This window comes from Oreochromis aureus, linkage group 7, assembly GCF_013358895.1.
Source record: "Oreochromis aureus strain Israel breed Guangdong linkage group 7, ZZ_aureus, whole genome shotgun sequence".
NCBI lineage: Eukaryota > Metazoa > Chordata > Actinopteri > Cichliformes > Cichlidae > Oreochromis > Oreochromis aureus.
In genome coordinates, this window is record NC_052948.1 from 44387282 (window position 1) to 44409964 (window position 22683).

The 22683-nt window shown below is 40.8% G+C and overlaps 1 protein-coding gene, 1 non-coding gene and 1 pseudogene across 2 annotated transcripts; all 3 read left to right on the top strand.

Moving 5' to 3' along the window:
* The first annotated feature begins 69 nt into the window (after window positions 1–69).
* On the top strand, window positions 70–12309 carry LOC116322503 (DEAD (Asp-Glu-Ala-Asp) box polypeptide 54). Its single transcript, XM_039615834.1, is given in 23 exon segments — window positions 70–361; window positions 1464–1590; window positions 1675–1745; window positions 1848–2036; window positions 2162–2211; window positions 2302–2343; window positions 2621–2716; window positions 2811–2932; window positions 5571–5632; window positions 5958–6089; window positions 6185–6395; window positions 6497–6628; window positions 6780–6859; window positions 6861–6927; window positions 6930–7001; window positions 7118–7195; window positions 7283–7482; window positions 10859–11007; window positions 11098–11191; window positions 11194–11213; window positions 11302–11415; window positions 11531–11622; window positions 11786–12309. Coding segments are annotated over 23 exon segments (2559 nt in total). The 5' UTR covers window positions 70–244; the 3' UTR covers window positions 12028–12309.
* trnac-gca lies at window positions 518–589 on the top strand. The gene has a single exon. It is a non-coding gene; the product is annotated as a tRNA-Cys (tRNA).
* A 336-nt stretch (window positions 12310–12645) lies between the features above and the next one.
* On the top strand, window positions 12646–21001 carry LOC120441081 (annotated as a pseudogene).
* The last annotated feature ends 1682 nt before the right edge of the window (window positions 21002–22683 follow it).

Consider the following 22683-nt stretch of genomic DNA (forward strand, 5'->3'; position numbering starts at 1 on the left):
CGCAGCAGTGATCTAGGATGTGTTACACACTCCCTGGCAGTAGGGGGCAGCCTTGAGCTTCAAGCCACACGACTGCACTTGGAGGTAGAAGAAGAAAACGAAGCTCACACGTGTTTTCAACATGTCTGCGTGCTGTGTTTTTTGATGGGGTGTTTTGAAAACTTGATGCCATTTGGATAATTCAGAAATCTGTAGAGAAAAACAAATTTCCTGCCGCGGGCTGAAAGGACACTAAAGTGACGGGATGGCCCAGAGAAAGAAGAAGCTGACGAAGAAGAAGAGACACACAGCCAACAGAGAGCCGGAGACGGACTCTGACGGAGACTTTGAGCTGGCTGTTGAAATTAAAAACGATGATTCGGTAAGTTTTGAATCCTTAAAACCTTCTTACACATCCTCTCGAGTCTCTCAATCATCTTATCGGCGATCTGTGCGATTCATCGATTTCTAGCCTCACTGTTTTGAGCCCGCACCTGTGTCAGCTACTCATGGTTTTGCTGAGCTAGTGGAAGGCAGAGGGGGTATAGCTCAGTGGTAGAGCATTTGACTGCAGATCAAGAGGTCTCCGGTTCAAATCCGGATGCCCCCTGAAAAAATCCTTTAACAATTTCTTCTCATATACTCTGAATTATTTGTTAGTACAATAACAAAAGCAGTTTGTTTCATTCCGCTCTAGTTTTAAACTAAACTAAACCCTGAAAGTAGAATGAAAAACTAGTCTCTAGAATAAGAAAAAGGTTAAACTAACTGTTGCCTTTAGAACTGCCCTAATTTCTCTCTATATTTTTGTCCATAATATTTGTCAGAGATGCTCGTGTGCATACATTAACTGTACCCAGTGGTTATTTGGGTACAATTTTACTGTTACCTTCAGGTCCAAGCCGTCTGGCCATTCTCCTCTGGCCTCTGGCATTAACAAGGCATTTTTACCAAGAAAACTGCCACTCACTGGATATTTCCTCGTTTTTTTGGATCATTGTCGGTAAACCCTAGAGATGGTTGTGTGGTAGATCAGCAGGTTTTGTAATACTCAGACCAGCCCGTCTGACACCAACAACCATATCACGTTCAGAGCCACTTAAATCATCTTTCTTCCCCTCTCTGATGCTTAATTTGACCATGACGACATTCTTAATGCATTAAGTTGCTGCAGTGAGATTGGCAGATGAACAGGTGTTTTATGTCATGACATCTTTTTACACTATATGAGGTCTTGTTAGCTGTAAATAACAAAGTGGCCACTGTGGATATTTAGTGTTTTGCTGCATCAGAGATGTAGGTCTCCCGCTCTTACATCACAGCAACAACCGTTTTGAGACCACCTCACTTCAGATTTTTATTAATTCATTCTCAGTATATGGAATATGGAAATCTTTCACTGTAAAACGTTTTGATCAGGTTTTTAGACGTCTTGAAGATTTCATCTTGCTAAGAAGTGGTGCTCGTGTTTCTTTGTCTCACAGCCTGGGCGGAAACTGCCACGGTTCCCCGCAGCATCAGAGTGCTTGTCAGATGTGGAGCCAGACACCAGGGAGCTGGTCAGAGCTCAAAACAAGAAGAAAAAGAAATCTGGAGGGTTTCAGTCCATGGGTAGGTTTTCCACTATCTCCCTACTTGGATGTGTCCATTTGAGCTTAAACAAAGCCCGATGACCTGTCTGATATCTGATTTCAGGTCTCAGTTACCCTGTTTTTAAAGGCGTCATGAAGAAGGGTTACAAAATTCCTACTCCCATCCAAAGAAAGGTTTGTTTGTGCTGGTTCGAGGTTATGTAATCAAACATTTGTGTCATGTTACACTGTGATGTAAATATGTGAATTATTACATCCTTCTTTTCACCATTTTAGACTATACCTGTAATTTTGGATGGAAAAGATGTTGTAGCCATGGCTCGGACTGGCAGTGGTAAGACTGCTGCCTTCCTGATTCCCATGTTTGAGAAGCTGAAGGCCCCTCAGGCCCAAACAGGAGCCAGGGCCCTCATTCTGACCCCCACCAGGGAGTTGGCCCTACAGACCATGAAGTTCACGAAAGAGGTGAGTGGAAATTACCGTTCATGTAGGTCTTGCAGGTGAAAAGTGTGAAATAAAGCCGTTATCTACATCTTTAGGCGTGTCATTAATGTACTACCTCTTTTCCTTTCTCTATTGGGGTCTCGCAGCTGGGAAAATTCACCGGTCTCAAGACTGCTTTGATCCTTGGTGGAGACAGGTGCGTGACTACTTAGCTGTCTTGTTACTTTGTTCTTCTTGTTGCTCTTTGATGTCGTCTGTTAATGTGAATGCCTCTGCTGTTTTTCAGGATGGAAGATCAGTTTGCTGCTCTCCATGAAAACCCTGACATGTGAGTGCTTTTAATTATTTATTTATTTAATCCCCCACCAACCCCCCAACGTGGAGACCTAAGTTAATGAATATGTTAACAAAGACATGTAGAAGTTTCAAATTGATACCATAGTTGTGTCTACTGCAAATAGGTATCAAATCCCACTGACCTTGACCTTAAGGTTAGGATTCAGAGGTCAAGTTTTTTGAAAGTTATGTTTTAACTTAAAAAAAAGGGTAGATAGGATTTTATGGATTTTTATGCTGAAGTGCTAAGCTGCATTCTCCCCCTTCAGAATCATCGGTACCCCTGGTCGTCTTATGCACGTTGTCATGGAGATGAACCTGAAGTTGCACAGTGTGGAGTATGTGGTGTTTGACGAGGCTGACAGGTGAGAAATTGCATTTTTCATGATTTTTTTGTTTTGTTTTTTATTTATTGTTCTAATTTTCCAAATTGAATTCTGGAATGTTTTCCTCAATCAGGTTGTTCGAAATGGGTTTTGCTGAGCAGCTTCAGGAGATCATCCGCAGACTTCCAGACACCAGACAGACTCTGCTGTTTTCTGCCACCCTGCCTAAACTGTTGGTGGAGTTTGCCAGAGCTGGTAAGATTAACTGTTTCATTTCTATTCTGTTAGGTTTAATTCAGTTGAGTCCAAGTCACAATATTGAAACTCTGTGTTGTAAGTAAACAGCCTAAATTATAGATAGAGATATAATATGCAGAGATATCTTCTGCATATTAGAGAAAATACATAAACTGTCTTCTAATATTTTCCCATGGCTGCTGTTTAACTGTCTTCTGGCCTTTCTCTCACCTTCATGCCCCACATCCCTCAGTTTTTGTTAATCATGAAACAAAGACAAAAGTTAGCATCTTTTTTTCTTGGGAAATGAAAGTTAGTAGAATCTAATGAAGAACTCTTGTTACCTTTTCACTACCAAAATTACATTCAAAGTCATATCCATTTAAGTCCCAGTCACTCAGATCTAGAGAACAGTTGGTGAACACCTGCCAACCACTGGTTGGTAGCACAAAATGTGTATTCCCTGACCAGTTGGTGGGTGCTAGAGGTTGCTGGTGTTTGCAGGGTCTAATCGGTTACATACAGTGGCTTGCAAAAGTATTCGGCCCCCTTGAACTTTCCCACATTTTGTCACATTACAGCCACAAACATGAATCAATTTTATTGGAATTCCAGGTGAAAGACCAATACAAAGTGGTGCACACGTGAGAAGTGGAACGAAAATCATACATGATTCCAAACATATTTTACAAATAAATAACTGAAAAGTGGGGTGTGCGTAATTATTCAGCCCCCTGAGTCAATACTTTGTAGAACCACCTTTTGCTGCAATTACAGCTGCCAGTCTTTTAGGGTATGTCTCTACCAGCTTTGCACATCTACAGACTGAAATCGTTGCTCATTCTTCTTTGCAAAACAGCTCCAGCTCAGTCAGATTAGATGGACAGCGTTTGTGAACAGCAGTTTTCAGATCTTGCCACAGATTCTCGATTGGATTTAGATCTGGACTTTGACTGGGCCATTCTAACACATGGATATGTTTTGTTTTACACCATTCCATTGTTGCCCTGGCTTTATGTTTAGGGTCGTTGTCCTGCTGGAAGGTGAACCTCCGCCCCAGTCTCAAGTCTTTTGCAGACTCCAAGAGGTTTTCTTCCAAGATTGCCCTGTATTTGGCTCCATCCATCTTCCCATCAACTCTGACCAGCTTCCCTGTCCCTGCTGAAGAGAAGCACCCCCAGAGCATGATGCTGCCACCACCATATTTGACAGTGGGGATGGTGTGTTCAGAGTGATGTGCAGTGTTAGTTTTCCGCCACACATAGTGTTTTGCATTTTGGCCAAAAAGTTCCATTTTGGGCTCATCTGACCAGAGCACCTTCTTCCACATGTTTGCTGTGTCCCCCACATGGCTTGTGGTAAACTGCAAACGGGACTTCTTATGGTTTTCTGTTAACAATGGCTTTCTTCTTGCCACTCTTCCATAAAGGCCAACTTTGTGCAGTGCACGACTAATAGTTGTCCTATGGACAGATTCCCCCACCTGAGCTGTAGATCTCTGCAGCTCGTCCAGAGTCACCATGGGCCTCTTGGCTGCATTTCTGATCAGCGCTCTCCTTGTTCGGCCTGTGAGTTTAGGTGGACGGCCTTGTCTTGGTAGGTTTACAGTTGTGCCATACTCCTTCCATTTCTGAATGATCACTTGAACAGTGCTCCGTGGGATGTTCAAGGCTTGGGAAATTCTTTTGTAGCCTAAGCCTGCTTTAAAGATAGATACAATACACAAACTTCTACAGTTGTTACCTGGATCCTCACTGGAGAGGGACATGTGACCAGAGACCATAGAGAGTGAATGACATTCTTTGACTTCAGGGGATTATGGGAAATAACTGCTGACGACGAGAAGTGGGCGTAACCTGAGAAACTTTCCTCAACTTCCTGTTAAACGATTGAGGCAACTACCAATAAGAGTGAAGAATACTTTTAGTTGACATAAACCTTTTTGTTTTTACTTTTTATTTTTTTTAACCTGGCAACAGCCAGAGCCTCCAGCAGACAAACATTTGGGGAATATATTTTGCCTAGAAACCAGAGGCTTCCAGGTGGTTGATAACTGGTCTCTAAGCCTGTGTGACGGGGCCTGTCATAGCTTCACTCTAAATTTTACCCTGGTTACCTACACTGGAATTCATTGGGTCTATGAACCACCAGTGGGACATGCCCTGCACAACCCCTCTCCTAAGGAAAGCATATAGAAAAGCTCCTTTTGGCTGCTCCTTTGTTATATGGGGTCACCACAGTGGGTAGCTCTGCATGTTTGATTTGAGTTTTATGCCGAGGCATTTAAAGAAAGCCTGTAAAATATATAAGTATTGTTAAACGTGTGTGTGTAGAAAATTTTGTTTTTATGTGGGAAAAAACACCTGAAATTTATCAGGTAAATATAATTAAAACCAGTATAGTTTACTTGCTTTATCCCAAGTATATGTTCCAGTCTGTTTTATGAAATGTTTTGTATAACTGAAGATCAATTTTTTCTTTACACATTGGGTTCATCTAAAAAATTAACCCTCCACGGTGTAGTTTCTCAAAGTTTTTCTGGCTTATTTTCTCATCATAAAACATATTCATTCAACTTAGCTTCCATATTTTTTTGCATCTAAAGGCAAATAATCCTAATTATATTCACACCGGTGTATACAAACTTTTTTCCCAGGCCTGACAGAACCTGTACTGATTCGTTTGGATGTGGATTCTAAGCTCAGTGATCAGATCAAGGTAAAAAGGCAGAACTTGCTTTTGTTTTATTTACCTTTTGTTTAATCTGAGAAATTAGATGGGAGGTTTTGATACATTTTTAACAACCTCGGTACAGGATTATTGCATCTACTCTACATGCTAACTTATGTTAATTCAGCTTCTGTGTCAGTGTCTTGGTCTTTCTTGGTGCTCTGTCTTCAGACACTTGCTATTCAAACCTTTTGTATTCTTCTCCCAGAAATGTTGAATGATTTAAATGTAAAGCCCAAAGCAAAAGTCCTTACAGTCACCTGGATGTTTCCATGGCTTTGAGCATGTTTTCATTTCTTCTAACTTCCATCAGCTGTCATTCTTCCACCTGCGTGTGGATGACAAGCCGGCTCTGCTGCTCCACCTCCTGAGGAACGTAGTGAAGCCTCAGGAACAGACAGTGGTCTTTGCTGCCACCAAACACCATGTGGAGTACCTAAAGGAGGTAAGATAACAGTGTAGCATAGATTTGTGAAAATGTTAAATATTGTTTAAAAAACTAGAGCTTTAGTTGACTTCTTATTTTTTTCTGATGTCCAGCTGCTGTCGTCAGAAGGTTTAGAGTGTGCCTACATCTACAGTGCCCTTGATCAGACTGCCAGGAAGATCAACATTGGGAAATTTGTGCACCGGAAAGCCATGGTGCTTCTGGTGACTGATGTTGCTGCTCGTGGTATAGACATCCCCCTGCTGGATAATGTCATCAATTACAACTTCCCCTCCAAGGCCAAACTCTTCTTGCACAGAGTTGGTGAGCAGCTGTATGCAGAACGAACAAAGTGATTCAGCCTGTTCAATTTGAAATGATTAGGCCAGCATTACGTGTATTTTTCCCCCTGTCTTTCCCATCAGGGCGTGTGGGACGAGCGGGCCGAAGTGGCACAGCCTATAGTCTGATTTGTCCTGATGAAATGCCTTATGTCTACGACCTCCACCTCTTCCTAGGGCGACCAGTTCAGTTTGCTTCGCCTGAACACACAGAAGGTAGACTCTACTGCATGCCTGTCAGGTCTTAAAGTCACAGATGAACTGTTTAACTGATGTGCTACACATTTGAGGTTGCTAATAAACTTTATTTAGTGCTCTTTTTATCTGTCACTGTATTGAAATGTCTGCATTTCTTTTTGTACTCCAGATTCAGAAGGTGTGTTTGGTCGAGTCCCTCAGAGGATCTTGGATGATGAAAGTGCTCATCTGATCACGTCTCACGAAAACTTCGCTGGACCTGCAAAATCTGCTCCGTGTCTCAGAGAACGCCTACAAGCAGTACCTCAAGTCGCGGCCAAACCCTCGCCGGAGTCCATCAGACGGGTTAAAAACGTAGATCTGTCCAGCATGGGTGTCCATCCAGTACTCGGTAAGTTCAAAGGAGGATAAATTATAACAAGAAGAGGGAAATTATGAAAATAATCAAAAGGAACAGTGAGGAACTGATGGCAGTTAAGTAAGAGAATTTGATTTAATTTGTTTCAGGGTGTGGTCTGGAAAAAATGGAACTGGAGTGCCTTCAAATAGTCGATGCCATCAAGAGCTACAAATCCAAAGCGGTGAGTTTGATGCAGACACGTCACAGCGCTGCATTTTCTGGTAAAATGTGTTCTAATAAGCAAAGAAACATATAATTCTCTCCTGAAATAGACCATCTTGAAATCAACTCCAGTAGTAAGACACCAGCCAGTGAGGTGATGCGGGCCAAACGCTCTAAAGACACTGGGCTAGTGGACAAATTCAGCAAGCAGAGAGAGGACCGAGCTGCAGAAAGCAGGCTGCAGCAGCCAATCAACCCCACCACTACTGCTGACTGTGACATCACAGAAAAGGAGGAGAGTGATCTAAATGTAAGCATGGGTGAAGTATTGCTTCTTTCTTTCCTCCTGGATCGTTGTAGTTGCAGGTTCAGATCAGTTTCATAAAGGATTAAGCACACACATTGAACTCCAGGAAATCATAAATCAAAATATGGATATTACCTGTCCACAGATTCATGGTGACGTAACTGCTCTTTTAACTGTTTGGTGACTTCGATTTGTTTTGTGATTGTAGAAATGGTTTACATGAGCTTTTAGCTGAGATTCAGAGGTTTCTGCAGCACTTATATTTCTGACCTCTTGTTATAACCGATTAAATGCGATCTCCTCCCTTTTGCCCCATTTTTGATGGTGTGGGTGCAAATGATCAGGCATGACGTTCTCATAATAAATGAGATAAGATACTGCAAATAATTACTTCTGCATTTGTGATTGAAATGAATTGAAAATGTGTATGCAATGATACAGTTTTAAAGATTTGGCCTAAATAATTTCTCGAGTGAATGAGCCTAAACATGATGACCTAATCAGTGACACCGTGTCACCTGTGACACACGCGCACACACACACACACACACACACACACACACACACACACACACACACACACACGTATGACTTTGGCGGTTTGAGCTGAAACAATTTCAGTGTTTCAAACCATGTTCCAGGGTTTTTCCTTCACCATTTATGAGGTTTCAAGAAGAAAATAAGCGACAGATATGAATGTTTTTGAAAAATTCTGTAAAGATTAGACAAAAATACTCAAAAGATAAATTCAATTGGTTTATTATAAACAAGTAAGTCAAAAAAAGTTAAACAAGTAAATAATGAAACAAGGTAAAATGAAGTAAGAACAAAAATGTTAAACAAGTAAATAATGAAACAAGGTAAAATGAAGTAAGAACAAAAATGTTAAACAAGTAAATAATGAAACAAGGTAAAATGAAGTAAGAACAAAAAATGTTAAACAAGTAACTAATGAAACAAGGTAAAATGAAGTAAGAACAAAAAATGTTAAACAAGTAAATAATGAAACAAGGTAAAATGAAGTAAGAACAAAAAATGTTAAACAAGTAAATAATGAAACAAGGTAAAATGAAGTAAGAACAAAAATGTCAAACTAGTAACTAATGAAACAAGGTAAAAGAGAGAAAACCCCAACAATCCCTCTGAGCAAGCACTAGGCGACAGCGGGGAGGAAAACTGCCTTTAAAGCGGGCAGAAACCTCCGGCAGAACCAGGCTCAGGAGGGACAGTCAACTGCCGGGACTGGTTGGGGGAAGGACAGAGGTGGAGCAAGACGAGGCTACATCAGGTGAAGCAGTAGAGTCCCTCCTCCAGGGCAAGCGGAAGCATTTTTTCTTTTTTTTCATGGACTTTTCCACAAGCGCCTTTTTCTCCAAGATGAGGGTTCTCAACTGATCGATTGTTTCTGCGTTTTGCTTGTCAAGTTTCTTGCATGTTTGCTCCACCTCTTCTAATGCTGCTTGTTTTTCTTCAAGCTTTTCTTTGAGTTCTTTGGATGTTGCCTCCTGCATTAGCTTGTCCTTGTGCATGTCTGCATTTCTGTCTTGTACTTCTTTGTACATGTCTTCTAACTCCTCATTTCTTCTGTGGATGTCTTGGAGAGTACGCTGCAGGTCGTCATGTATTTTGTCTTGGTGTTGCTTTTGCGCCTGCATTTCAGTGTGTTTGCGCTTCAAGTTGTTGTATTCCAACAATATCCCCTTAGTGAGCTCGGAGTTGTTTCTCGCCATGTGATCAATCCTTTTCTGCATCTGTGAGCATCTTTTGTCCAGTTTTTCCTTTTCCCTTCTAGTTCACTTGTTTTGTTCTTCAGTTCATTACAAAACTGTTGCAGTTTTAGATTTTTACCCTCAAAGTCTTTGACAATACGTTTCTCTTCTTTCAATGTTTCTTGCTGTTGCACTTTCTCTTGAAGAAGGACTTTATTTTGGCGCACTGTTTCATCCAACTTTTCTTTCAGCATTCTGTATTTTTCCTCCGTGACTTTGAGTTTGTGCTGCAAGTCTATTTGCTTTGTCTCCTGTTCTTCCTTCTGTTGGAGGATTTCTTTATTTTTTTCACAGCTTCATCGAACTTTGTTTGGAGCAGCTGATTCATTTGGTCCATATATTGGAGATCCCATTCTGTCTTCTCAACAGTAGCTTTGCTGTCTTGAAGCTGGTTGGACATCTCCTTTAGTTCCGCCGTCTTCTGCTTGTTTTCTTTAATCAAGAAGACGATCTGCTCTCGGGCTTGTCCAAACCTGATTCCCCAGCCCTCATTAATAATTTCTATGTCGGGCTGGCGTTGTTGTCTTTCCTCCAGGTTTTTATTTTGCGCTTCCATCTGTCTACACTTCTCCTCCAGTTGAAGTTTCTCTTCTTCAATTTTTGAATTTTATTCTGAGGTGGTAGTTTTCCTTCCTACTGTCATGTAATGCCCTTTGGATGGATAAGAGGTCATTTGGGGAAATTGGCCGGCCACGCCAGGAAGGAGAAGCGGCGTGATCTTTTTGTTCTGGTTGGTGTCTTGTTGGGTACATGTTGAAGGTTGTACACGACGACTCTGAAAAGCTTTCCAAAACTTTCTGTGGTGAACGTTTGAAGGCTGCAAACACAAATGCTGCGAAGAAACGAACTAAGAATAGCTGTGTCTCACCCCTATTTGTGGAAAAAACTTCAAAGGATTAAAGGTTCTTAAGGCGACCTTGTGACATCATCACTCCGTGAGCCAATGAGATTGTCGTGTGAAATTTTGGAATGGGGATATTTTTTTTAAACTGTTTTCAAATTTAACTTAATATTTGACTGTTTCTTAAATGACCTGTTTAGCTGATTAAGAAATTAATTGCCACGAACATACCTAATGTTATATAACAGACAACCGAAAAACAGACATTTTTCTGTTTAATTTAAATTTTTTTTTAATTATCCTACTTTTTATAAGAGGGAACATTATTTAAAGAATATGTATTTAATTAAAAAACTCTCTATTCATCTAAAGGGTATAACAAAAAAGGTGAGCTTCCTGCTCGAAAATGAAATGACCAAAATAAATGGAGTATTTCTCTGCAATTACAAACTTTGTGTGAACAATCTTGGTTTCAAAATAAAGCTAACCCTTGTGGGATGTCATCAGAGGTGTAAATATTACTGCAGATGTTACTATGTCAAAGTCTCACAATTGTCTTATGTTTATTTATATAGGCAAGACCTACTTTTCACTTTTTTGCTTTGCTTTATGTTCTTAAGTGTATTAGTTCGCCAGCAGCAAGAACATGTACTAGTGTCAATAATAATAGTACGGCTGATGTTGTATACAAACTAGAAGAGGAAGATAGTAGGATCTCTGTATCATGTTTTGTCACTTTGTACCATGTAATTCTTTCCATTTCCACCAGGGGGTGTTTTCAGAGGTGGTAGGTGGTAAAAGAAGAGGTCAGCAGGAAGATGGTGAAGAACGACCAAAGACCAAGAAAAAAAGGCAGTCAGGCAAAGATGAAGAGTATTATATCCCTTACAGACCTAAAGACTTTGACTCTGAGAGAGGGTGAGGCATTAAACTGTTGCATCTGTTTCTTTAAAAAATGTGAATGGCTTTGTGTTTTATGCTGTTTTGTCCTGTGTTACGCGTCGACAGGTTGAGTCTCGGTGGAGAGGGCAGTGCTTTTGAACAGCAGGCCTCTTCAGCTGTCCTTGATCTCATGGGAGATGAAGGCGATCGCCTTAACCAGCAGAAAAAAAAATGATGAAATGGTACAAATTTCCCTATGTTTGACTCGATATCCATAAAATGGTCATTTAAAACTATAATTTAAAGTCTTTTTCCCCTTTGTTTTATTAGGGACCGTAAGAAGAAGAAGCGTTTTGTGAGAGAAAGCGGAAAAGAAGACCAGAAGAAGAAGATCAAAACAGACAGCGGTCAGGTTATCAGTAACAAGAAGAACAGGAAGAACTTGTATCCTTCCAACAAAAAGCTTCTCTGTGTGCTGCTCTTAATGACCCTCTTCTCTACTCCTATGACAATGTTAAGCTGTATTGTGAAGATGTTGTATCACTTGACAACATGTCAGTTATGAGGAGTGGAAGAAAAAATACAAGATTGATGATACAGGATCTGGATCAGACGGAGAAACAGGCGGAGGAGGCAGGAAGCCAGCAAGAGGTAGGACGGCATCAAAATGAATAGCACAAACACGTCTGCCTGTTAAATATAGACCATCAGCCACCATGTTTTAACTCACGTCTAAAAGTAAATACTTAACGTCACTCTTCCAGCCTTGCAAGCTATAACCTCCAACCTTTTTGTTGTGTCGTGCCTCTCCCAGGTCGTGGCCGTGGCCGACGAGGTCCAAACGTACAGAGCTCCGGTGACCACAAAGCACGCTCGGAGCTGAAAACAAAGGATCAGATCATGAAGCAGCGCAAGAAAAAGCAGAAGCACCAGTTCCTGCAGGGCGGGGGGATGAGCAAGCTCCGCTCCAAGAACAAAAAGTGGCTCGGAGAAGTGAAAAAGTCAGGTTTTGGAAGGGGTGGCCATAAGAAAGGCAAGCTGAGGAAGAAGCTGTGAGGAGGACAGAGGGTTGATGGTGTGGAGGACATCACGAGGAAGTAAGCGTCAGAATCACCTGAGAACATCACCAAAGATTTTCCTGGCGCTTTGTGTGACTGTAGATTAAGGAGAAAATGATTTGTGCATCTTTACACTGCAGAAATGCACGTCACTTCTTCCTTGATGGCCTGCTGAACTCTGCGTTTGCCACAGAGTTATGTTTAATTATGATCCACTAACCTGGATTTACTACTTGTAAGCATGTTGGCAGTCTAATAAAAGTGTTTTGGAGTACTGAAATATGTCTTATCAAATTGGGAAAATACAGATATTAGGTGCTTAATTTCAAGATTCAAAATTCAAACTGTTTTTTGTCCTGTGTCCAAAGATCAAAAAGGCATTTCTCTGTGCAATGAAATTCTTTCTTTGCTGTCCACACACAGATGCTGATTAATATGTACAATAGAAATACAACATATAAAATACAAATAGTAAAAATAAATAAATGAAGACAAAAAGAAGACAAAATATTGAAGTGTGAAACAGAGATGTGTGTAAAAGAGTAATGAGCTTAATATGCAGGATGACCTGATGTGCAAAAGTTATTATTACTGTTCAAAAATAGGTCAGCTGTCCATGAGCCTGATAGCAGTGGGGAAGAAGGAGTTGTTGAGTCTGGATGTTCTGGATTTCACACTTCTGAACCTTCGTCTCAAGGGCAGAAGTGTGAACGGTCCGTGTTGGGTGTGTGTGGGGTCTTTGAGGATGGAGGCAGCTCTCCTCTGGACTCTGGACTTGACCAGCTGTGTGGTGTTCGGTGTCCAGGTGAGGTCCTCAGAGATGTAGACGCCCAGGTATCTAAAGCTGCTCACCCTCTCCACTTCAAGCCCCGGATAAACAGCGGTTGGTGAGGCCTCCTCTTCATCCTCGTGTCCACTATTATCTCCTTTGTCTTATCAGTGTTGAGGGTGAGGTTGTTGTCCTCACAGCATGACACCAGACCGCCACCTCTCTCCTGTAAGCTGCTTCTTCCCCTCCAGTGATGCGACCAATCACTGCAGCGTCCGTCGCGAACTTCAAAATGATGTTATCTTGGTTGGAGGTGACACAGTCGTGGGTGTACAGGGTGTAGAGGATGGGACTGAGGACGCAACCTTGTGGGACGCCAGCGTTTGTAATAATACTGGCTGAAGTCCTGTTGCCGATCCTGACGGACTGGGGCCTGCCAGTCAAAAAGTCCAGTAGCCAGCCACAGAGGGTGGGGTGCAGGCCGAGTGTTGCCAGCTTGTGAGTGAGTTTGTAAGGGATGACTGTATTGAAGGTGGAGCTGTAATCAACAAAAAGTACTTGGATGTATAAGTCTTTGTTTTCCAGATGGGAGAGGGAATAGTGAAGGGCAGCAGCAATGGCGTCTGATGTGTAATTTGGAGTACTTAGTTAGGTGCTGTATAAAAACCACATTAAATTCTGTAAACATGTCCTATTCACAATTATTTATCATTACCGCTGTCCAAGTGGTCTCATTTCAAAGTTCAAAGCGAGCATCGGAACGGGCAAGAAAGGCGACTTTTAATTGACTTTGAATGTGTTGTGGTTTTGATATCAGATGGGCTGGGTTGAGAAACTGGCTTAGAACTCCTCTTGCCTTCAGCATGGCCATGCCCTCTGACTTCTGGCATCAACAAGGCATTTTACCCAGGGAAATGTTTATTTCGCTTTTCTGTTTGGACTATTCTCTGTAAATTCCTGAGAAAATCTGAGAAGATCAGGACTGTCTGAAAAACATAAAGTAGCCCATCTGTCACCAACAGCAATGCTGCCTTCAAAGTCACTTAAATCACCTTCCTTTTTTTTCTGGCGTGTGATTGGCTGTTTAGATATGTGCATTAACAAGCAGCTGAATAGGTTAGTGGATAGTGAGTCTGTACTATGTTATTGTATATTGTTTTTCAGTTATTGTTCTGGTATAGAAGTTTTTTTCCTTAAGTAATTTAGTAATTTTAACATCTCCGCTCCGTAAAAAAGCGCAGACATAATAGTAAACATTATTTATATGTCCAGTTTTAAAATATTTTTAATCTTGTCTGGTCAAGTTTTCTTTTCTGTAAGTCACTTACATTTAGGGAAGGAAAGTTTGAAGACAGGAAATTTGACGTGTATGGTCTAAGCTAACTGTGACATTGACGACCTTTATTATAACTGTATTGGGCATGTTCACTTAACCAACAAAAATAACAAACCAACAAAATAAGAAATATAATTCCTGTTTTATAAAAAGCCACAATGACCAAGCCATCAGTTACTTTATATGCCTATAATATCCACATTTATTTTTATTCATAAAATTGGAAATTACTAGATAAATTTACAAAAGAAATTAAATGTAGTTCAATTCAGTTTTATGCATATGGGGCCAAATCACAACAGCAGTATGAGATCAAATTTTAATTTAGTCCATCTGGATGTGATTATAATGCTCCTGTTGTTTCGGGATGATATGCATGCATACCATTTATTGATTGCTGCTGGCTCCTGGCTCATGAAGACTTTGAGGTTTGCAGTTGTCTGTGTGAATGCAGCTGAAGATGAAAAACAATTGATTGGTCCAAACACAACAGAGTAACCATGGAGATGGAGCACTGTCATATTTCCCAGTAGTGGACTCTTTATATCACACCCGTTCATAAAACGCATCGACTTATCTTTCTGTGGGTAAAGTAAGCAGATCTTTGTATTTAATGCAATTTTTTTATAACAGAGGCCAAAACTGAACCTGGTACTCATGTTGTGATTTAAATCCTGAATGCATTTTAATTTGTTAGTATCACTTTAAGCCTCAGTTACTTGTTAAAAAGAGAGAGAAAATATAAGCGATTGTCCATTAACCTTATTTTTACATGCACACACATCTACAAATATTTATTTTGGGCTTTGCGACATGATCATATTCTACAAAATGAACGTAGATGTATTTACAGATATTATTATTCATTGTATCTGTATATTTACATGTGCATGTACGATAAGCATGAACACCCTGTGGAATTATTATTCACACTGGTGTATACAAACTTTTTCCCAGGCCTGACAGAACCTGTACTGATTCGTTTGGATGTGGATTCATAGCTCAGTGATCAGATGAAGGTAAAAAGGCAGAACTTGCTTTTGTTTTATTTACCTTTTGTTTAATCTGAGAAATTAGATGGAAGGTTTTGATACATTTTAACAACCTCGGTACAGGATTATTGCATCTACTCTACATGCTAACTTATGTTAATTCAGCTTCTGTGTCAGTGTCTTGGTCTTTCTTGGTGCTCTGTCTTCAGACACTTGCTATTCAAACCTTTTGTATTCTTCTCCCAGAAATGTTGAATGATTTAAATGTAAAGCCCAAAGCAAAAGTCCTTACAGTCACCTGGATGTTTCCATGGCTTTGAGCATGTTTTCATTTCTTCTAACTTCCATCAGCTGTCATTCTTCCACCTGCGTGTGGATGACAAGCCGGCTCTGCTGCTCCACCTCCTGAGGAACGTAGTGAAGCCTCAGGAACAGACAGTGGTCTTTGCTGCCACCAAACACCATGTGGAGTACCTAAAGGAGGTAAGATAACAGTGTAGCATAGATTTGTGAGAATGTTAAATATTTAAAAAACTAGAGCTTTAGTTGACTTCTTATTTTTTTCTGTTGTCCAGCTGCTGTCGTCAGAAGGTTTAGAGTGTGCCTACATCTACAGTGCCCTTGATCAGACTGCCAGGAAGATCAACATTGGGAAATTTGTGCACCGGAAAGCCATGGTGCTTCTGGTGACTGATGTTGCTGCTCGTGGTATAGACATCGCCCTGCTGGATAATGTCATCAATTACAACTTCCCCTCCAAGGCCAAACTCTTCTTGCACAGAGTTGGTGAGCAGCTGTATGCAGAACGAACAAAATGATTCAGCCTCTTTAATTTGAAACGATTAGGCCAGCATTACGTGTATTTTTCCCCCTGTCTTTTCCATCAGGGCGTGTGGGACGAGCGGGCCGAAGTGGCACAGCCTATAGTCTACGACCTCCACCTCTTCCTAGAGCGACCAGTTCAGTTTGCTTCGCCTGAACACACAGAAGGTAGACTCTACTGCATGCCTGTCAGGTCTTAAAGTGACAGATGAACAGTTTAACTGATATGCTACACATTTGAGGTTGCTAATAAACTTTATTTAGTGCTCTTTTTATCTGTCACTGTATTGAAATGTCTGCATTTCTTTTTGTACTCCAGATTCAGAAGGTGTGTTTGGTCGAGTCCCTCAGAGGATCTTGGATGATGAAAGTGCTCATCTGATCACGTCTCACGAAAACTCGCTGGACCTGCAAAATCTGCTCCGTGTCTCAGAGAACGCCTACAAGCAGTACCTCAAGTCGCGGCCAAACCCCTCGCCGGAGTCCATCAGGACGGGTTAAAAACATAGATCTGTCCAGCATGGGTGTCCATCCAGTACTCGGTAAGTTCAAAGGAGGATAAATTATAACAAGAAGAGGGAAATTATGAAAATAATCAAAAGGAACAGTGAGGAACTGATGGCAGTTAAGTAAGAGAATTTGATTTAATTTGTTTCAGGGTGTGGTCTGAAAAAATGGAACTGGAGTGCCTTCAAATAGTCGATGCCATCAAGAGCTACAAATCCAAAGCGGTGAGTTTGATGCAGACACGTCCACAGCGCTGCATTTTCTGGTAAAATGTGTTCTAATAAGCAAAGAAACATAATTCTCTCCTGAAATAGACCATCTTCGAAATCAACTCCAGTAGTAAAACACCAGCCAGTGAGGTGATGCGGGCCAAACGCTCTAAAGACACTCGGCTAGTGGACAAATTCAGCAAGCAGAGAGAGGACCGAGCTGCAGAAAGCAGGCTGCAGCAGCCAATCAACCCCACCACTACTGCTGACTGTGACATCACAGAAAAGGAGGAGAGTGATCTAAATGTAAGCATGGGTGAAGTATTGCTTCTTTCTTTCCTCCCTGGATTGTTGTAGTTGCAGATTCAGATCAGTTTCATAAAGGATTAAGCACACACATTGAACTCCAGGAAATCATAAATCAAAATATGGATATTACCTGTCCACAGATTCATGGTGACGTAACTGCTCCTTTGCTTTGTTTGGTGATTGTAGAAATGGTTTACATGAGCTTTTAGCTGAGATTCAGAGGTTTCTGCAGCACTTATATTTCTGACCTCTTGTTATAACCGATTAAATGCGATCTCCTCCCTTTTGCCCCATTTTTGATGGTGTGGGTGCAAATGATCAGGCATGACGTTCTCATAATAAATGAGATAAGATACTGCAAATAATTATTTCTGCATTTGTGATTGAAATGAATTGAAAATGTGTATGCAATGATACAGTTTTAAAGATTTGGCCTTAATAATTTCTCGAGTGAATGAGCCTAAACATGATGACCTAATCAGTGACACCGTGTCACCTGTGACACACACACACACACACACACACACACACACACACACACACACACACACACACACACACACACACACACACACACACACACACACACACACATCGTATGACTGGCGGTTTGAGCTGAAACAATTTCAGTGTTTCAAACCATGTTCCAGGGTTTTCCTTCACCATTTATGAGGTTTCAAGAAGAAAATAAGCGACAGATATGAATGTTTTGAAAAATTCTGTAAAGATTAGACAAAAATACTCAAAAGATAAATTCAATTGGTTTATTATAAACAAGTAAGTCAAAAAAAAAAAAGTTAAACAAGTAAATAATGAAACAAGGTAAAATGAAGTAAGAACAAAAAAGTTAAACAAGTAAATAATGAAACAAGGTAAAATGAAGTAAGAACAAAAATGTTAAACAAGTAACTAATGAAACAAGGTAAAATGAAGTAAGAACAAAAATGTTAAACAAGTAACTAATGAAACAAGGTAAAATGAAGTAAGAACAAAAATGTTAAACAAGTAACTAATGAAACAAGGTAAAATGAAGTAAGAACAAAAATGTTAAACAAGTAAATAATGAAACAAGGTAAAATGAAGTAAGAACAAAATGTTAAACAAGTAACTAATGAAACAAGGTAAAATGAAGTAAGAACAAAAATGTTAAACAAGTAACTAATGAAACAAGGTAAAAGAGAGAAAACCCCAACAATCCCCTCTGAGCAAGCACTAGGCGACAGTGGGGAGGAAAAACTGCCTTTAAACGGGCAGAAACCTCCGGCAGAACCAGGCTCAGGAGGGGACAGTCAACTGCCGGGACTGGTTGGGGGAAGGACAGAGGTGGAGCAAGACGAGGCTACATCAGGTGAAGCAGTAGAGTCCCTCCTCCAGGGCAAGCGGAAGCATTTTTTTTTCTTTTTTTCATGGACTTTTCCACAAGCGCCTTTTTCTCCAAGATGAGGGTTCTCAACTGATCGATTGTTTCTGCGTTTTGCTTGTCAAGTTTCTTGCATGTTTGCTCCACCTCTTCTAATGCTGCTTGTTTTTCTTCAAGCTTTTCTTTGAGTTCTTTGGATGTTGCCTCCTGCATTAGCTTGTCCTTGTGCATGTCTGCATTTCTCTCTTGTACTTCTTTGTACATGTCTTCTAACTCCTCATTTCTTCTGTGGATGTCTTGGAGAGTACGCTGCAGGTCGTCATGTATTTTGTCTTGGTGTTGCTTTTGCGCCTGCATTTCAGTGTGTTTGCGCTTCAAGTTGTTGTATTCCAACAATATCCCCTTAGTGAGCTCGGAGTTGTTTCTCGCCATGTGATCAATCCTTTTCTGCATCTGTGAGCATCTTTTGTCCAGTTTTTCCTTTTCCCTTCTAGTTCACTTGTTTTGTTCTTCAGTTCATTACAAAACTGTTGCAGTTTTAGATTTTTACTCTCAAAGTCTTCGACAATACGTTTCTCTTCTTTCAATGTTTCTTGCTGTTGCACTTTCTCTTGAAGAAGGACTTTATTTTGGCACAGTGCTTCATCCAACTTTTCTTTCAGCATTCTGTGTATTTTTCCTCCGTGACTTTGAGTTTGTGCTGCAAGTCTATTTGCTTTGTCTCCTGTTCTTCCGTCTGTTGGAGGATTTCTTTATTTCTTTTCACAGCTTCATCGAACTTTGCTTGGAGCAGCTGATTCATTTGGTCCATATATTGGAGATCCCATTCTGTCTTCTCAACAGTAGCTTTGCTGTCTTGAAGCTGGTTGGACATCTCCTTTAGTTCCGCCGTCTTCTGCTTGTTTTCTTTAATCAAGAAGACGATCTGCTCTCGGCTTGTCCAAACCTGATTCCCCAGCCCTCATTAATAATTTCTATGTCGGGCTGGCGTTGTTGTCTTTCCTCCAGGTTTTTATTTTGCGCTTCCATCTGTCTACACTTCTCCTCCAGTTGAAGTTTCTCTTCTTCAATTTTTGAATTTTATTCTGAGGTGGTAGTTTTCCTTCCTACTGTCATGTAATGCCCTTTGGATGGATAAGAGGTCATTTGGGGAAATTGGCCGCCACGCCAGGAAGGAGAAGCGGCGTGATCTTTTTGTTCTGGTTGGTGTCTTGTTGGGTACATGTTGAAGGTTGTACACGACGACTCTGAAAAGCTTTCAAAACTTTCTGTGGTGAACGTTTGAAGGCTGCAAACACAAATGCTGCGAAGAAACGAACTAAGAATAGCTGTGTCTCACCCCTATTTGTGGAAAAAACTTCAAAGGATTAAAGGTTCTTAAGGCGACCTTGTGACATCATCACTCCGTGAGCCAATGAGATTGTCGTGTGAAATTTTGGAATGGGGATATTTTTTTTTAAACTGTTTTCAAATTTAACTTAATATTTGACTGTTTCTTAAATGACCTGTTTAGCTGATTAAGAAATTAATTGCCACGAACATACCTAATGTTATATAACAGACAACCGAAAAAACAGACATTTTCTGTTTTATTTAAATTTTTTTTAATTATCCTACTTTTTATAAGAGGAACATTATTTAAAGAATATGTATTTAATTAAAAACTCTCTATTCATCTAAAGGGTATAACAAAAAGGTGAGCTTCCTGCTCGAAAATGAAATGACCAAAATAAATGGAGTATTTCTCTGCAATTACAAACTTTGTGTGAACAATCTTGGTTTCAAAATAAAGCTAACCCTTGTGGGATGTCATCAGAGGTGTAAATATTACTGCAGATGTTACTATGTCAAAGTCTCACAATTGTCTTATGTTTATTTATATAGGCAAGACCTACTTTTCACTTTTTGCTTTGCTTTATGTTCTTAAGTGTATTAGTTCGCCAGCAGCAAGAACATGTACTAGTGTCAATAATAATAGTACGGCTGATGTTGTATACAAACTAGAAGAGGAAGATAGTAGGATCTCTGTATCATGTTTTGTCACTTTGTACCATGTAATTCTTTCCATTTCCACCAGGGGTGTTTTCAGAGGTGGTAGGTGGTAAAAGAAGAGGTCAGCAGGAAGATGGTGAAGAACGACCAAAGACCAAGAAAAAAAGGCAGTCAGGCAAAGATGAAGAGTATTATATCCCTTACAGACCTAAAGACTTTGACTCTGAGAGAGGGTGAGGCATTAAACTGTTGCATCTGTTTTTTTTAAAAATGTGAATGGCTTTGTGTTTTATGCTGTTTTGTCCTGTGTTACGCGTCGACAGGTTGAGTCTCGGTGGAGAGGGCAGTGCTTTTGAACAGCAGGCCTCTTCAGCTGTCCTTGATCTCATGGGAGATGAAGGCGATCGCCTTAACCAGCAGAAAAAAATGATGAAATGGTACAAATTTCCTATGTTTGACTCAATATCCATAAAATGGTCATTTAAAACTATAATTTAAAGTCTTTTCCCCCCTTTGTTTTATTAGGGACCGTAAGAAGAAGCGTTTTGTGAGAGAAACGGGAAAAGAAGACCAGAAGAAGAAGATCAAAACAGACAGCGGTCAGGTTATCAGTAACAAGAAGAACAGGAAGAACTTGTATCCTTCCAACAAAAGCTTCTCTGTGTGCTGCTCTTAATGACCCTCTTCTCTACTCCTATGACAATGTTAAGCTGTATTGTGAAGATGTTGTATCACTTGACAACATGTCAGTTATGAGAGTGGAAGAAAAATACAAGATTGATGATACAGGATCTGGATCAGACGGAGAAACAGGCGGAGGAGGCAGGAAGCCAGCAAGAGGTAGGACGGCATCAAAATGAATAGCACAAACACGTCTGCCTGTTAAATATAGCCCATCAGCCACCATGTTTTAACTCAAGTCTAAAAGTAAATACTTAACGTCACTCTTCCAGCCTTGCAAGCTATAACCTCCAACCTTTTTGTTGTGTCGTGCCTCTCCCAGGTCGTGGCCGTGGCCGACGAGGTCCAACGTACAGAGCTCCGGTGACCACAAAGCACGCTCGGAGCTGAAAACAAAGGATCAGATCATGAAGCAGCGCAAGAAAAAGCAGAAGCACCAGTTCCTGCAGGGCGGGGGGATGAGCAAGCTCCGCTCCAAGAACAAAAAGTGGCTCGGAGAAGTGAAAAAGTCAGGTTTTGGAAGGGGTGGCCATAAGAAAGGCAAGCTGAGGAAGAAGCTGTGAGGAGGACAGAGGGTTGATGGTGTGGAGGACATCACGAGGAAGTAAGCGTCAGAATCACCTGAGAACATCACCAAAGATTTTCCTGGCGCTTTGTGTGACTGTAGATTAAGGAGAAAATGATTTGTGCATCTTTACACTGCAGAAATGCACGTCACTTCTTCCTTGATGGCCTGCTGAACTCTGCGTTTGCCACAGAGTTATGTTTAATTATGATCCACTAACCTGGATTTACTACTTGTAAGCATGTTGGCAGTCTAATAAAAGTGTTTTGGAGTACTGAAATATGTCTTATCAAATTGGGAAAATACAGATATTTGGTGCTTAATTTCAAGATTCAAAATTCAAACTGTTTTTGTCCTGTGTCCAAAGATCAAAAGGCATTTCTCTGTGCAATGAAATTCTTTCTTTGCTGTCCACACACAGATGCTGATTAATATGTACAATAGAAATACAACATATAAAATACAAATAGTACAAATAAATAAATGAAGACAAAAAAGAAGACAAAATATTGAAGTGTGAAACAGAGATGTGTGTAAAAGAGTAATGAGCTTAATATGCAGGATGACCTGATGTGCAAAAGTTATTATTACTGTTCAAAAATAGGTCAGCTGTCCATGAGCCTGATAGCAGTGGGGAAGAAGGAGTTGTTGAGTCTGGATGTTCTGGATTTCACACTTCTGAACCTTCGTCTCAAGGGCAGAAGTGTGAACGGTCCGTGTTGGGTGTGTGTGGGGTCTTTGAGGATGGAGGCAGCTCTCCTCTGGACTCTGGACTTGACCAGCTGTGTGGTGTTCGGTGTCCAGGTGAGGTCCTCAGAGATGTAGACGCCCAGGTATCTAAAGCTGCTCACCCTCTCCACTTCAAGCCCCGGATAAACAGCGGTTGGTGAGGCCTCCTCTTCATCCTCGTGTCCACTATTATCTCCTTTGTCTTATCAGTGTTGAGGGTGAGGTTGTTGTCCTCACAGCATGACACCAGACCGGCCACCTCTCTCCTGTAAGCTGCTTCTTCCCCTCCAGTGATGCGACCAATCACTGCAGCGTCGTTCGCGAACTTCAAAATGATGTTATCTTGGTTGGAGGTGACACAGTCGTGGGTGTACAGGGTGTAG